General features: G+C 36.6%; 1 protein-coding gene across 3 annotated transcripts; it reads right to left on the bottom strand.

Annotated features, from left to right (window-relative positions):
- Positions 1-1,910: 1,910 nt before the first annotated feature.
- On the bottom strand, positions 1,911-11,071 carry LOC126715625 (tryptophan--tRNA ligase, cytoplasmic-like). Of its 3 annotated transcripts, none has more exons than XM_050416332.1 (12): positions 10,879-11,071; positions 9,225-9,475; positions 8,940-9,059; positions 8,287-8,472; positions 7,787-7,904; positions 7,170-7,256; positions 5,267-5,359; positions 4,072-4,152; positions 3,319-3,390; positions 2,748-2,816; positions 2,340-2,450; positions 1,911-2,166 (listed from the first exon to the last, which is right to left on the bottom strand). In XM_050416332.1, the coding sequence occupies exons 2-12, from the start codon at positions 9,470-9,472 to the stop codon at positions 2,116-2,118; spliced, it is 1,236 nt and encodes a 411-aa protein (XP_050272289.1). In that variant the 5' UTR covers positions 9,473-9,475; positions 10,879-11,071; the 3' UTR covers positions 1,911-2,115. The 3 variants fall into 3 exon arrangements, with proteins under 3 accessions (XP_050272289.1, XP_050272306.1, XP_050272298.1); XM_050416349.1 differs by having other exon boundaries at positions 9,225-9,472; positions 10,879-11,046; XM_050416341.1 differs by having other exon boundaries at positions 9,225-9,480; positions 10,879-11,046.
- Between the last annotated feature and the right edge of the window lie 6,064 nt (positions 11,072-17,135).

Consider the following 17,135-nt stretch of genomic DNA (forward strand, 5'->3'; position numbering starts at 1 on the left):
TTCTAAATGAAAATGAGTGTAATTGTAAAGTGTCATCAATGTTGCCATACATTATTAAATGAGTGGATTAGATGTTATAACATTAAACATTAACAATGCTAGAAGTTATAAACAATTATTAACTATTATTATATTTGATTATATGGTAAAATTTAAACAAGAAATGAGTACAATCCATATACCATAAGGGATCATCAATGTTTTATATTCTTACCACACATTATTAAATGAGTGGGTTAGATCTTATCACATTAACAATACTAAAAGTTATAAACATATATTAGCTATTACTACATTTTTTTAAGAAGAAAATTAGCCCGTTTTATTGGATAAAAGAAAACCTAACCAAAATCAACTCAGAGAACAGAGTTGATGTGTGATGGAACATCCTCCATCCACACCTGAAAATCACTAACATGTTTAGCAAGCTTATGAGCAATGGTATTACCATGTCTATGGATATGTGAAAATTGAAAAGAAGAAAAAGAAGCTAAATAGAATTTGACCTTAGCAATAAGGTGACCGTAGGAAGAGAATGATTCATCTTCACTGCAAAGACCTTTGATGATGATCTCTGAGTCACCCTCAATAATAACTAATGTAAGGCTGAGATAGAGCAAAATTGATAGCTCGCATAGCAACCATGGCTTCTACATCAACAACCGAATGTGGGAATAATTAATTTGTTAATTTAGACTAACTAGTTTTTCAAACTCAATTAATATAATAATATAATATATTTTAAAGACTTTAAGTTAACTAGAGTCTTAATTTTAATGAAACAGTTGCAACTTTGAAAGATCCATATTGTTTTAGGCCTGGCAATATTTTTTCTTTCTATGCAAGCAGGGTAGAAAAAATCCTCCTTTTTAATTTTTATTTATTTTAAGGATAAATAAACACACATACAGGGATAGAAGAAAGAGAATTTTTTTAAAGGACTGAAAAAAATCCTCTTTGTTTATTTTAGAATTCTTTCGGTTAGAATTTAAATGTTTAATTGCTTTAGAGATGCATCATAGAGGTGATAATACCTATTTTTCCCCTTGGGTAAGGACAAAACTTATCTGTTAATGGAATTAATTACATAATGAATTTTTTGTTTTTTGTTTTGTGAGCCGAGGGAAATTTTAATATAATTTTTTTTGTTTTTTGTTTTTGTTTTGTGAGCCGAAGGAAATTTTAATATATCTTTGACCCGCTACATCCTCAAACTTCAAAATTAAACACTTAACCCATCTGTCACTAGTATTTGATAATTAAGTCACGGTACTTACCATGGTTAAAAATATGGAAACACACATGCACTATCAGCTTGAAATAATTTAAAAGAAAAATATGCGCAAACGTAATCAAATAATGTATTCACAAGATTGTAGAAGATTTTAGGTGAAATGATTTCAAACGTTTTTATATAGTTACAATATTATTATTCAATTTAATTTTTTTTAATACTATATGTTATTATAGATTAAAATAAGGCCGACAGAACATAGGTTGAATAATTTTGTATTTGATTTTTTTCTCTGTTATAAAAATTATTTTAAGGGAACCATTATACATTGGGTCCAAGTTTTCTAGTGAAAAACTTTGTACAACTATATTGGTCTACAAGCTCTCTCATCCTTGCAATTAAATCATAAAAAACCAATTCAAAATGGTTGCTCAACTAAATAGAAGACAAGAAATCACACTCAAAGAATAATGAATTTAATCAACTCTCATGCCGAAAACAAAGACTTGGTTGAAAGTCAAAACGTATTAAGAACTAAAAAAAAGGTGGAGAGAAAAGCTGAAAAATTATCAATACAATAGCTAGATGTGCAAAATTCATGACTAATTTTTCTAAAATTGACAACCAAATGTAAAAAGTCAGCCCCTAAAATTTAAAAAGATGGCCTTGAAAGACATTTTAATAAAAGTTTTAAGGGTATTAATTAATTTTGTACTATATATTGGTCGTTGAAATTTGTTTAACAAAGTTGATACACTTGCTGTGAAACCAATGAAATTTAAGAATCTTGAAGTTGAGAAATGAATGTTATCCAAGGAAAAGAAGAATTTTTGTGACAAAATCTTGGAGAGATCAGTATTGACTGGTTCAACACCTCAAAATTAGTTGAACATATTGGGAAGAGGTCTCACTGCCATAAAAGCATCCACCATCTGAAAGAAGAAAAGGAAAGAAAATTATCAATATAACCTACAAATTGAGATGTATAGTCACATCCACCTTTAGAGCCTCACAATCTAATTACATATAACCAACAACTAGAAACGTCTATATCAAACACAATAACATTAAAGCATCAATTTATCATACAATGGAGAGAGCTTACCTCATCAGTCACAGCAGCTCGAGCTCTACGATGTCTTTCTACCAGTTTAGTCAAAACTTCAATAAGCCGCTGCTTTACCTCACCAGTAAGCATGCGTCCAGAACCATACTCCTGTAAAAGGACAACACAATTATTCTTCAAAATTAACCTAATGGTCTGTTTCTATTGAGGGGGAAGGAGGGGCAGAGTAGAGTAGATTTGACTCAAAATTAGCCTATTTTCAACCAACTCTACTCTACTCCCTTTCACTCCCCCTCCTTCCCTACTCAATCCAAATGGGCCCTAAGCAGAGAAGTAGTTTGTGTAGTTTAGAAATGATTCAAAGATGCAGGTACTTGTATAAAACAGCAAAAAAAAAAAAAAAATTCATTGGAATAATTTGTAATCAACTAGAAAGAGCAACCTGACCTTTTTAGTGTGTTCAAGCTCAGCATCATCCTCTAGGAAAAAACTTAAGTACTTAATTGGTATATCAACCTGGATAATGACCAAAAGAAATAAAACTCCTCTGTTACTTTTTTTTTTTTTTTTTTTGAGAAGAAACATCAAATAGCTTTATTCATGACTTCACTGCCAAATCGGCAAAAATTACAGTATCAATATCAAGCGGTACATCTTATCCAAGCAAGAAAGCAAGATGGAGGAATCACACGTCTGGTTGTGCACTAGAAGGTGCATGCTCACAAAGAATTTCTAACATAAGAAATTAAATTCAGCATTGGCCGCTATAATATCATGCTTGTGCTCTAAAAGATTAGCAGAATTGCCATATAGCTTTCCCTAGATAAAATAAATAATAAAAATGCTTAAATTCTGATCATTTGGGAAAAAGGGTAAGAACGGAACACTTATAGCATCTAATCCGTGAACTATAACGGAGAAATCTTTCAAAAACTATATGTTAAGCATAATGGTTTGTGTGACCTTAAAAGCAAATTTCCTTCACATACATCAGCAAAAGGAATGAACAAGAAAGTACCTCAAGATTTGCTCCAAGTTGACGGTGTTTCTCTATTGAATCTTGACCACCAGAGAATGCATATTTGTTTATCTATAGATATAAACACATGTTACAGTAAATAACATTGATATTAAAAAAAAAAAAACTAATGACATATGTGCAGATCTATAAACAATATGTGCAGATATTAAAAAAGCAAATTTCCTTCTTTTTTTTTTGAGGGTGTGTGGAGGATAGATAACAAGAAATTTTATGAGGAAAAAAAAAAGAGATTCCTCACATACATGGTGTATATAAGAGGTTCAACTAAGAATTCCAATCTAACATTCAATAGATCAAGAAAAGAAAAAGAAGCCTTACACTCCTTAATACAGGACTATGTTTAAGACGTGTCTTATCAGGTGCATAAAATATAGTTAGAGCAGGTATTATCCTTATCTATGTTAACAACTGTAGAAATATTCAGAATGAAAAGATACTTATTTGCATCAACAATTAGTCCTCAACGCCACATGTCAACATTAGTATAAAGTCCATGATACCCACTAAGAGGGATATTGCCAAAAACAACAACACACATATATGCAAATACTCACACTTCCAAAAAAATTATTTATCTTCTCCAAAAAGTTTTTTTCTTGAACCTCCAATTACTGATAAGACATTGGCATATGCATTTGATGTTCATCATGGTATGTCCATATGTTGATCTAATAGTTTCCGTATGATGGTCATGTTTAAACCAGGCAACAATGATTTTCAGATGCTAACCTTAGTCTTTATGACTTTTTCAGAATCAGTGACATATATGGCAGAATTTGGATCACTAGCTGACATTTTTCCTGTCTCCCCCTGCATTTATCCAGTTTCCAGAAACAATGAGCAATGATTTAGAAATCAATCATAAGCAGTATGAAGCAGACAGAGGCAGAGACCTTAATCAGGGTGAAATAGAAACCATTTTTAGATGTAAGAAACTAGATTCTAGTAATAGATCTATTGCTAGAAATCATTGTCTTCTGATCTTCAAATATTGCATAGTTACAATATTTGAAAATATATAATTTTCATTACAAAACCAATAAACCTGAAAAAGATGGATTGTTTTGTGATAATTTGATAAAAAATTATTGAATAGGCTACTAGTCTCAGACACATATTACTAGAAAAGGCAATCAAGAAAACCCTTACAATTCCATCTTGAAGAGGACTGCAAATGAACAAACAAATCCAGTCATCATTTTTTGTTGGTGAAGTAAGACATGCACTCGATGGGTTTTAAACCCATGACCTCAACCCCCACCTTACTCTTACAAGGGGAGAGAAGATGCCATTTGAACTGGAGCTCATTTGCCCATCATCAAAATTTTTAACCCTACACATTCCAAGATAATCACACTCACCTTCAAGTTTTACATTACTATCATCCCATCAATTATAAATGCATGTGTGATCAATTAAAGATGCCTTTTTTAGCTCAAGTTACATAAGGGGGGTTGGCTTGTGGTCCCAACACAATTAGCCCTTTGTGATTATTGGAAATAATTCGTTATAGAACACTGAAATTTTCCTCCTGATAGCTCTACACCCACATATTATAAAGAAGCCATAACAAACTAAGTGTCTGTTCAGTTGTCTCACAAAAACTGATTGGCCAGATTCCCATTTACCATAGAATTAACCACTAGAAGAGTTAGGAGTTTATTACACAATCATTGCTACAATTCACAAATGGTTTTTGTGCTTGATTGGCCCATATAATAATTATCACTGTATGTTCAGCAATATCATATAAAAAATAAAAAAAAAGACACTAAATTTATATATGATTCATGTATCTTTGTGATGGTATCTCAAAACATCCATCAGCATCGACAAACAATTGATTTAGCATTGAAATCATCAAAATTGTCCCTCCTATAATCTTTAGCACAAAAATTGGTTCTATGCCAAATCATATGAATACCTGCAGGGCAGGGAAGAATAATGACTCAATCAATGCAGGCTTGTGATATCCGATTCGAGGTGCAACATCTCGTGTCATTCTAAAATAAGGATCCTGAACAACACAACAAAGAAAGCATACCATAAGAACAGAAAACAGATGCACACATAATATGTGAACATATATAGAATTATCTTAAAACTATAAAAATATCCAGCCTCACCACAAAATGAAGAGAACAAAACAATCATAATCATATGACATATATGAGACAATTGAATGAGCAAAACAATAAGACTCCTGTATTAACCTAACTAAATTATCACAGACATAGATCAGATAAAAGTGCATCATCAAGATTCCAATAAGATTTCTCTTATTTTATTCAAATTGCAAATTTACAAGCATTTCTAAAAGAGTTATCTTGTTTATTTTTTATTGACGAGGATAAAGATACTTCGTGCATTCTTGTTTGGATTTCTCAAAGGATAAAAAGACATGATTTAGGATCTCAGGTTTATTCACGCATTTCATTATTGGCAATTATAGGCAGTAGATTCTCTTTGGGAAGGATTCTCACTGTTGATAATCTTAACAAAAGGAACATAATCTTGGTGGATTAATACTAAATTTATAAATGTAGAGTAGCACTTGTTACTTCAAAGTAATTTGTGTGTATTTTTGTTAGGAAGGATTATTTGGGTTGGGTGGCATAAAAGCAAAACTTTATGTGGAATGATAATCTTAACAGAAGGAACATAATCTTGGTGGATTAATACTAAATTTATAAATGTAGTGTAGCACTTGTTACTTCAAAGTAATTTGTGAATTTTTTTATTAGGAAGGATTATTTGGGTGGCATAAAAGCAAAACTTTACATGGAATGATACCACCCGTTGCCTTATGTGGATGCTATGACGAGATAGAAATAATTGAACTTTTACTAGAGTTGGGATGCCTATCTTAAGCTGAAATCTCATGATATTGCATTTGGGACTGTTATACTTCTCATTGAAACTTCATTGAATACCTTTGATTGTAATTCTTTAGAGGTTTCTTTTGTATACTTACCATATGCTTAGTTCTCTCCTTTTATCAATTAATTTTTTTCTATATATTACAAACTTATTTACGACAAAATGTACTTTAACATTTAAAGACAGGAACCAAATTATCAAAGTCTAATAATAATTTTCTATGACCATTAATAAAATATTTCTATCCATCATTTGTAGTTCCTTAGATTTTTATCCTTCCAAAAATTCTACTAATAGAAAGAAATATAACAATCCAACTCTTAAGTACTTCATAAATATCATGGGAAAGATATCTCTTACTCACTTGTCCATTCAAAAAAGGGGGGAAAATATTCTTTTTATAGTTTTCTGATCATTTAAACTTTAGATTGTAATCTCTAGACAACCTCTTGTACATCTCCCATGTACTAGGGATTCTCCTCTTTCCTTTTCAATAAATTTGCTATTACATATGTAAATTTTTTTTTTTAAAAAGGATTGTTAAACAACTAAAGAATATCAAACCTAACTGTGCAACATCTTCGGAGAGTGATGCAGAGTAATTACCATCATCTGAAATAAACTGTCATGTGCTTTGCAGTGTGGTTATACTGTACATTTAGCCAGAACAACTCCTTCCCTTACATATTTTTTTCTCAATTTCCATATAATAAAAAGATGAAGAAAGCTCTTGGAGTCAACCTTAACATTTGTTGGATACCAGCACAAATCTTGCATTACTAAAGGTCAACTTCAATTTTTGAATACCAAAGTACATATTACAAACATTAGATGTATGGCTCTAAATAACTCTTCTATGAAGCACAAAATATTTTCATAAGCTTGAAACAAATTAAATGCAAAGTTAGACTGAAAATGAAAAATACGAAACTATGATAGGAGTCAACCTGGTCAATTGCACAAGGAATTAAGCAACGGAGATTGTCCTTGCCAGAAAATAGGTGCGGAAATGAACTAGGAAATGAGGGAGCTGCCTGTATTTACAAAAATGAAGCATGTTGTATACTTTCATGGATATTCCAATGATCTCTTAACCAGCCATCATAGTGTCAAACAGAAATCTAACAACCAATGACGATAACTGTTGCAAAAGTTTTTGCTAAATCCTTTATTATGTTGTATATTTGTTTATGTGATATAACAACAAATAAAATAACATAAGCAACTGCTGATGTTCCAAAATTATGCTAAGTTCTTCCTCTCCGCCCCACCCCCCTCCTTTGGTTCTCATGATATATTTATAGTGTTAACCACACTAAGGCATTATATGGTGAATAGACAGCTCTTTAACTACAACCTATAGACATTTCAGGGGCTAAAGATTTAAATTATAAACTGTTTCTGAAACTCTCTTCTTCTTTTTTTCTTTTTTTTTTTTGTTGTTGTTGTTGAAAAACTACTGTTTCTGAAACTCACAACAAAGTAATGAGGTGAAATATAATAGTCAACAACATACACATACCATTTACATGTTTTATGTAAACAGAGCAGAAAAGGTGTATACCTGTACAGGTGGAAAACTATATTTTCCAATATGATCTTCACCAATGAAACCAAAAATGCCTACAACCTGATTACATGTTACACGCTTTGAAATTTCCACCATGTTCCTATAGAATGCACTGCACAAAAAAAATAAAAAATCAGTCTGAGGATTCTAAGTTCTAACTATGCATGTAATATGCATGAGAAAGATTTTTCCCTCACTAGCTTTGAAATGCATGCTTGAGGTTTCAGGTGCATAGAATAACAAATGCAGGACTGATATAAATAGAAAATTTAGAAAATCACTTCAAGAATAATGACCATCAAGAATATAACTAATTTCTCAAAATCTAAAGCTCAGCCAAATTTTATTACATATTTTTAAGGTTTTCAATGCATACTTTTAACATTGGTGGAGCACTTAAACAGCAGAAAGATGTGTAAGCTTGTCAAAAACAAAAATTGTTAGATACTAGTTTTTTTTTTTCAAGGTCAAACTTACAATTATGTATTACTCACCCTCCAACATAATCAAAATCAGAGAAGATGAAGGTTCTCCTGATGTCAAAGCCACAAGCAATGATGTCCTTGGCGTTCTCCCTAGCTAGCCTCCTGCTCTCCTCCACCGTCAGATTTTTCCACAAGAACTTCTCATCATCAGTTAGTTGTATAACAAGAGGAACCTTGAAGGCCTCTTGCAAATATCTGCAGCCAAAGTCACGCACCCAGACAGATCAATTTCTTAATAAGCATAACAACAATTATGATTTGGTTGATAGGCTCTACAAGTAAAAACTTGGCAGTAAATTATTCTTTCCTTTTACCTTCAATTGTTAATAACCAAACTGCAGTAGTAATTCTTAGTTTGATACAATAAAAATAACAAAAGGATTTTTTTCTTATCTTTTTTTATCCATTTTCTCAGCAACCAAACCGAGCACAAATAAGGTACAATATACATTTGAAAACAAACATAGGCTCCACCAAAAAAGAGAAACAGAATTTAGTAAATTTTCCATTTAACGGTGGTTAAAACTTTAATATATATATATATATATAATGTGGTAAAACTGTTTTTTTTTTTTTTAATAAATTATTATTATTATTTATAAGTAGCATTTTTATAGTTTCTTAAAAAACAAACAGAGCAAAAGAAAGGAAAATCAACATACTGAGTGAACATAAAGGGAATCAAATGCCCTAGGTGCAAAGCTTCCGAAGAGGGACCTCTTCCCGTGTATAGATAAAACTTCTCACCCCTCTCATATGCATCCAGTATCTCATTGAAGTCCCTGTAATCCAACAATCAAAATTCCGATTGTACCCTCAATACATGTGTATGTTTACAAACAAAAAAGTTAGAATTGGGTGGTAAGGTAATTCATTAAGTGTTGTTTGCTGAAATTTCACTGATAAAAAAAGAAAAAAAAAGAAAAGAAAGAGGGGTGATAAGGTACCGGTGGGCAAAGAAGACGCCACGACGGAGAAACACATGGGCACGTCGAGAGGTGAGACGCTCAACGCGATCAATGACAGATGGGTCAAGCCTTTGACAGCCAAACTTATCAATGAGCTTGTCATAGTCGATCTTGCCACCATCCTTGGCCGCCACTTCCCATGGATTCACCACTTGCTCTTGCTCTTGTTCTTGTGGTGTTTCCTTTTCATTTTCTAATGCTCCTCTCTCCGCCACTTTGCTATCCATCTACTACTCTACCAAAGAAAACCATGAGTGAAAATTTAAGGATCAATATCAAAGGTCTAGTGGAGTTGGATGATTACATCATAAATAATTAGATAGGTTTTGGGTCAACAGTATGGTCACCAGTTAAAAAGTACAATCAATTAAAATTTAAATAAAAATTAACTACACATGCTTCCAGTTAAGAGGTCGAGCCCTGGTACGCAAGTAGGCAAAGACAGAAATTTCTGTTTTTGATGGTATTTACTACATATTTTAATCATGACACGGTATCTTTAATTCTTCGGTTGTGTTTTAATTCAAAGTTTTTTAGCTGTTTAGCAGATTGAGTTATTTACTGCTCATTTGATTTCACAAAAATTGATTTTCCATTCCAAAGTTTGTGTCACTTGAGTTGCATTTGTACAAAACTATACACTCTCATGTTCTTAGTTTATACTCTTGAAGTTGTAGTGACCTGAAACATTCAGCTGTATCTGATTTTGGAATTGTTTTGAAACAACTTAATGGCCATAACATTTGGTTCAAAGTGTAAAATGTTGGGTATGCTCCAAAAGAACCGGAGTTGCAAAAAAGATCATAGAAAAAAAAGGATCATCAACTTCGGAGAAATGCTGACCAGTTAAGCAAAGACAGCAATTCTGATTGTGATGGTTATAGGTTCAAATGCTGAAAAGTGTACTCAAAATTGTATTTTCCTATTTGAGTGATCTGAGATAAGGTAATGAGTTGTATACTCGTAGTTAAGTTAGTTAAGTGAACTCTGTACAGGATGCAAGGATATGTAATGGTTCTTGCTCATTTATGTAATGAGCTGCATTTAAATTGGTAAAGCAAATTGTTTCAAGGATATGTAACAATAAGTCTTTAGACACAAGAAAAAATTCACAACTACCAAGGTAAAAAAGTGATGTCCATTATGAACTCAGATGAGAACCAATAAAAACTTGCCAACTCAACTGTTTTCGAAAGAAATTGTAAAATTGATATGTCTGTAGCATTACTCAGATACGTAATGGTGTTTATGCATGTAATGAAGGTTTTTAGTAATGAAAACAAATCAAAATCTGCAATATGCACACTGTTCATGATAAAAAAAAAAAAAAAAAAATATATATATATATATATAGCACATAAACTACACAAAGCTAAACATAGGTCCAGAATTTTCATTAATGACAAAATAAGCTTTATATAATAATATAGTTTGACTCCAAAAGCTAAAAGCATTGCTTCTCGTTGCAAGACCATAACCCAAACTCGAGAAATCAAACCATACCCAAGTCAAGAAACATCAAATCATATCCAAAAAATCAAACCATGATATATTTTGGGCAGCTCGATTCAAACAAAAACAGCACTACCACCCAAGTTTTTTCATAGCATCAAAGCAGATTAGGAAGCAAGACCTGCGAAAGAGGACTCAGACGCCGGCGTAGGAGGGGGAAGACGACGCCGGTAGCTCTGCGACGGCGGTGATGGGTTGGGCTCTTCTGGTCGACGGCGGTGATGGGTGCCTCTATGTTAGTGGGGGAGTAGGGTGCCGTTTTGTAATTTTATTTTGTGAGGAAGAAAGGAATTAAAAAAAATTAAAAATTAAAAATTAATTGGGCTTAAACAGTGCGTTTTAAACTTGTTAGAGTAAAGTTACTGCTGACAGTGTTTAAACGGTGCGTTTAACAAAAAGATTTTAATTTTCTTACGAAAATTCATTTTCTCATGCAGTCATTGTACACTTGGAATTCGATTTACATCAAACCAAACGTAGCCTTATTGAACAAAGTAAAATCTCAATCATTTTGTTTTGATGAAAACTATTTTGTGGAAAATATTCTTCCCAATTTGAGATATTTGGTGCCACCGAAATTATTAGTAAAATTTTACCTCAGGAGGTGTAAACTATTTTCCACCTCACACACAACCCCGTCACCATGACAGAAGAACCATGACATTGTCAAGGAGTGTATTCCAAGTTGGCTAATGGGAACATGAATCAAAATTACCAATTTGTGGCCTCTTTGGGGTTTACAAGCTATGGTATTAGTGCTGGGATTTGGTGGGTTTCTATAGTAGAGATGTTGACAGGTCTATTCTTAAATTGTTTCCTATAGTTGTGTCTTGATTGACAGAATTCTCGACTCTAGAAGATTACCTTTTAGATGTAAATATGTAACAGCAATTTCATCTTTCATCCTCTTGTCCTGTCTTCTAACTCTTTTCTGCAGTACCAATGTTTATGACTTGAATTGCATCGTGAATTAATATATTATTATGAAAAGGGAAAAAATGAAGAAGGGAAGTTACAATGCTTAAAGTAGGCAATTCAAATTTTCTTTACCGGTTTATGTTTTACGTATAAAAACTTGCCACTTGTATACCTACTTAATTAAATTCTATCATTATGTCTGTGGGGCCCAATAGTTTATGGGCCCGACTCGCTCGCTTATAGGGAGTCCACAGGCCCCAAACTAAAGGAGGCCAAGGCCCAAGCCCAAAAATAGTGAGCCCGATGTGGCCCAAAGATACGTCCGAGGACCGCTCAGTCCTCGGAGGACCCAGAATCCCATTGACGAAAGTGGAGTACAAGCAAACTTAAAAGATCAGAAAATATCTCAGTGAAATAGTCCTTAATACCCTTCATTGACATGACATCACACCTAACAGAGTCGGATTCTTAGGCTTTATGGACCATCTCCCATAATTTCGGGATTAGACTGATGGGACAAACCTCTGTCCTGGAAAAGTCGACCCTACACGTGGACGGGGGATAATGAACGTAGGCTAGTATAAAAGAAAACGCAAGGTAACAAAGTAGAGGGCCCCCATCTCACTTCAGGAAAAAAGACTCCAGGAATGAGAATGCCCGGATAGTCTATACGCTCCACCATGGATAACCCATCGACGGGTAATCGGAGAATACACTAGTGCTCCTCGGACATTATCCGAGGAGCCCAATCCCTCAATTCATAAAGTTAAAGGGCTTAGATAACCGGACTAAAGCCTTTTCCAGTCTAGGTTTATCTAATGTCCGGCCTGTACTAACGTCCCGTGACCCAACTCCAGCCTTTCAAGCCCACTCTCTACAAAATTTATTGTGGGGGATCCATCACACGCGAGCCCAACGACATCGTTGGGCCGCTTGAGAATCGTGTCCCCACAATTGGCGCCGTCTGTGGGAAGGCTTGCGCGTTGGCACGGATGGCGCACGAGTCAGCTCTCCAGCAAGCAGAGATTCACGAGTTTTTCCCATCTCCGGCGACGTACAGTTGTTGCTCCGCCATAAGCCTCTGCTAGGGGCTACACCTTGCACTGCTAACGGAGCGGGCAGCTCCAGGGGCTTCCGGCCTCGAGCCAACTCCTCCCTCCCTGGCCTAGGGGCCGACCTTCGAAAAATAAATCAGTATAGAGAAAAGACTACTTAACAAAGAAGAAATCTCACAAGTATTGGACAGAACCAAGGCCTTGCATGGTCCTCAGACCCAAGCCTATGGGGAAACCAAGTACAAAGAAGAAATCTTAAAAGTATTGGACAGAACCAAGGCCTTGCATGGTCCTCGGACCCAAGCCTATGGGGAAACCAAGTACAAACAAGAAATCTTAAAAGTATTGGACAGAACCAAGGCCTTGCATGGTCCTCGGACCCAAGCCTATGGGGAAACCAAGTACAAACAAGAAATCTCACAAGTATTGGACAGAACCAAGGCCTTGCATGGTCCTCGGACCCAAGCCTATGGGAAAACCAAGTACAAAGAAGACATCTTAAAAGTTTTTGACAGAACCAAGGCCTTGCATGGTCCTCGGACCCAAGCCTATGGGGAAACCAACTACTTAAAAGAAATATACAAGTTTTGGACAGAACCAAGGCCTTGCATGGTCCTCAGACCCAAGCCTATGGGGAAACCAAGTACAAAGAAGACATCTTAAAAGTTTTGGACAGAACCAAGGCCTTGCATGGTCCTCGGACCCAAGCCTATGGGGAAACCAACTACTTAAAAGAAATATACAAGTTTTGGACAGAACCAAGGCCTTGCATGGTCCTCGGACCCAAGCCTATGGGGAAACCAAGTACAAACAAGAAATCTTAAAAGTATTGGACAGAACCAAGGCCTTGCATGGTCCTCGGACCCAAGCCTATGGGGAAACCAAGTACAAACAAGAAATCTCGCAAGTATTGGACAGAACCAAGGCCTTGCATGGTCCTCGGACCCAAGCCTATGGGGAAACCAAGTACAAACAAGAAATCTCGCAAGTATTGGACAGAACCAAGGCCTTGCATGGTCCTCGGACCCAAGCCTATGGGGAAACCAAGTACAAACAAGAAATCTCACAAGTATTGGACAGAACCAAGGCCTTGCATGGTCGTCGGACCCAAGCCTATGGGGAAACCAAGTACACAAAAGCACCATCGGAGTTCCCTACTTCCCAGTCGATTGCTCGGATGGATTATTTAGAGATTATCAGCCTTAGACGGTGTTCGCACGCTTATCACAGAATATTCAACTGTTATCCTGGTTAGTTTCCTAAGTTTGATTTATTATAAATTAGCGATATAATGCCTGGTAGTATTGATAAACTGGAGTTAGTTAGATTATGTTTCAAGCTATTGTGCTCTAAATATTCTGAAAGAAACGCACGCATGGGGCACACTCACTCACAAAGTAGTGTAGTCAAAGGAACAGTATCCAAAACAAGTAAGGAAATTTCCATTATCACTAAAACAAAGAAATAGTACAACGTACAATGAAAAGCTGGAATCAGTTTGCGTCAAAGTTCATTACATAACTGAAAAGAAAGGAAGATACAAGAGAATAAAATGAAGCTGAGGAAGTAGGTCGGAGGAGAGGTTGGCTACAACCCCAGGACCTTGTTCTTCCTCAACACTTTCACATGCCCACAACTCAAATAGCAAAAGAGATCCAACTTGAGCCTGACACCGTTGAAGGAAAAGTGCAGGGAGTTGGAGGCTGAGGGGCTTTCTCTAAATATACGCCTGCCGCAAAGCAGAGGCGCTGATGGCGGAAAATCTTTCTTCTGCCACACCAAAATTCTGGCATGGACAGAACCTGCTTCGGTTTTTGACTGAAAGAGGGAAAGATTCCCTTCGCCCTCGGTCGAAATGAAGTATTCTCCTGGACTTAAGCTTCCTGTGCCCATACCGTACTATTCTGAGTCTCATGAAGGCAGGGTGCATCTGCGGCGGAGAAAGTTCCTTCTTCCCAACCCTTGCCTTAAACATGATTATGCTAAGGGAGGAGAGCTCCGGATATGGAAGCTGTGATGTGGGAGAAAATCTGAAGGATTTGTGCGTATATAAAGCAACTTTCTCTCCCTCCCATTTATTTGAAAAGACAAGGTGATGGCAGTCAACTCACGCGGTGTCCCAAGGAACGCTACAGACAAAACAGTTCTGGCTCAACTTCCAACATCAATTGCAACCACAAGATTAAAGAGCCTCGTAAAGGCGTACCCCGGTCACTGTGACATCAGAGAGTACCACGTGGCCAGAAGTTGCAGAAATATCCCTTAATTCATGGGCTAAGTGGATTCGTGGCCCCGGGCCCGCTTTGCGTGAGGGCCCAGATACTGTGGCCCACGCCGAGCAATGGCCATGGCCGAGGACAACCCCTGCTCGGCGCCTTGGGAAATGCCTTATGAAAGGGAGAATCTGAACTCAAAGAGTCTTGGACAGAACCTAGGACTTGCATGGTCCTCGGACTCAAGCCTATGGGAAAACCAAGCACGAAAAAGATATCTTATAAGTCTTGGGCAGAACCTAGGACTTGCATGTCCTCGGACTCAAGCCTATGGGGAAACCGAACACCTAAAAGAAAAAGTATAAGTCCTAAACAAAACCCTGGCTGTGCGAAGTCCTCGGACTCAGGCCTTTTGGGAAATCAACTACTCGGATGGAGAAGTTTCTCGACTTAAATACTGGAAAAGGTTAAGGCCAGTGTGTTAAGAATATGGCGTAACGAACCGATGACCGTTAGCCTAAGGAAATTGCTCAGTGAAAGGGTGACATGTCCTCGGATAATTACTTCTTACGCCTTATCAAGCACTTAGTCCCCATTGCAACAAATGTTAAGGGAAGTCTCGTTCCTCACTGGTCGGATTGTTATGTCGAATAATAATTTTGTTAAAGTTATTATGGCGTCATTTTATTAGCAAGTATTTTGGCCTTAGTTGTCATTGGTTCAAATGCTATACTACTGTGCCGAGCAGAACTTGCAATTTTATTAAAACATATAAACAGAACATGCGAAATAGAATGACAGTAACTTTTATTAATATAAAAAAAAAATTATTATTACAACGTACAAGGAAGGGCTTACACAAGCCTATACAAAAATGAACTGCCGAAGCAGTAATAACATCCGTAATACAGATAAGTAAACCGCCAGGTGTCTTCTGAAATCGCCTTCAAAGTCTCTCTGAAATCTTTGCCTCAGTACTGCTCATATCAGGATAAGAACCTTTTACAGAGAAGAAGAAGAAGGAAGAAGAATTGGAACACATGGAAGCACTTCAGCAAACTCTTGTCGCTGAAGAAAGCAAGGGAAAAATAAAATGGAGAACATGAGTAGGAAGGAGGAGAAGAAGAGGGAAGCAATGAAAAGAAAGTAAAAGGAGCAAAAGAGGGAGAAGGGGAGCCATATTAGGTATGCTCATGAGAGAGCGGATGGAGATGACAAGGGAGGTTTTCAACTCAGTCACACCGGAAATGAGGTGTGACGAGTCCCTGCTTCGGATTTTGGCTAAAAGAATGGGGAGGCAAATCTTGAGTCTCCGCCATCCTTGCCCTGACCGAGCCATCTCAAGTTTTGTTAGGACATGGCGTTTCTGAGAAAGGAAGGATTTATTCATGGCTGACTATCATAGAGGATGTATTATGGGATAAGGAATAACCATACGGAAGAGGTGAACTATGAGAAGGGCCTGAGGGATTCAGATATGAGAGAATCACCTTTTGTCTTCTCTCTTTATATAGGGGAGTAAGACGAGGGTGCGTAACACGTTCTGATCCCCAAGGAAATCTGTGAATAAATGTGCGTCCGTTTCATTCCCCCACGCTATCAGTAACCGTTAGATCGGGGAGGTCTCGTAAAAGGAAGATATTAAAGGCGTGCTACGGATAACCAAGCGGAATAAGCGCATCACGCGTAAATCGAGGGAAATATCTTGTAGACCGGCGCATTCCTCGTGGAGGTGAAGAGTCGCCAACGTTGATCAATGGCCGAATTAAATGAGCCACAGTTAAGGCTCGGTATTACCAAAACCCACCTTTCCAACCAAGACGTTGGACAGCAGGGTTTTGAGGGGCTATTGTGGGGCCCAATAGTTTATGGGCCCGACTCGCTCGCTTATAGGGAGTCCACAGGCCCCAAACTAAAGAAGGCCAAGGCCCAAGCCCAAAAATAGTGAGCCCGATGTGGCCCAAAGATACGTCCGAGGACCGCTCAGTCCTCGGAGGACCCAGAATCCCATTGACGAAAGTGGAGTACAAGCAAACTTAAAAGATCAGAAAATATCTCAGTGAAATAGTCCTTAATACCCTTCATTGACATGACATCACACCTAACAGAGTCGGATTCTTAGGCTTTATGGACCATCTCCCATAATTTCGGGATTAGACTGATGGGACAAACCTCTGTCCTGGAAAAGTCGA

The sequence above is a fragment of the Quercus robur genome, chromosome 1 (genome assembly GCF_932294415.1).
Source record: "Quercus robur chromosome 1, dhQueRobu3.1, whole genome shotgun sequence".
Classification (NCBI taxonomy): Eukaryota; Viridiplantae; Streptophyta; class Magnoliopsida; order Fagales; family Fagaceae; genus Quercus; species Quercus robur.

What these genes read in the sequence shown, in the direction of transcription:
- LOC126715625 (XM_050416332.1), bottom strand. Translation starts at nt 9,472, where the DNA reads ATGGATAGCAAAGTGGCGGAGAGAGGAGCATTAGAAAATGAAAAGGAA. An exon ending in TATTCTTCCCTGCCCTGCAG is followed by an intron (nt 4,153 to 5,266) that starts GTATTCATATGA and finishes GGATAAATGCAG; the next exon opens with GGGGAGACAGGAAAAATGTC. An exon ending in AGCTTGAACACACTAAAAAG is followed by an intron (nt 2,451 to 2,747) that starts GTCAGGTTGCTC and finishes GTCCTTTTACAG; the next exon opens with GAGTATGGTTCTGGACGCAT.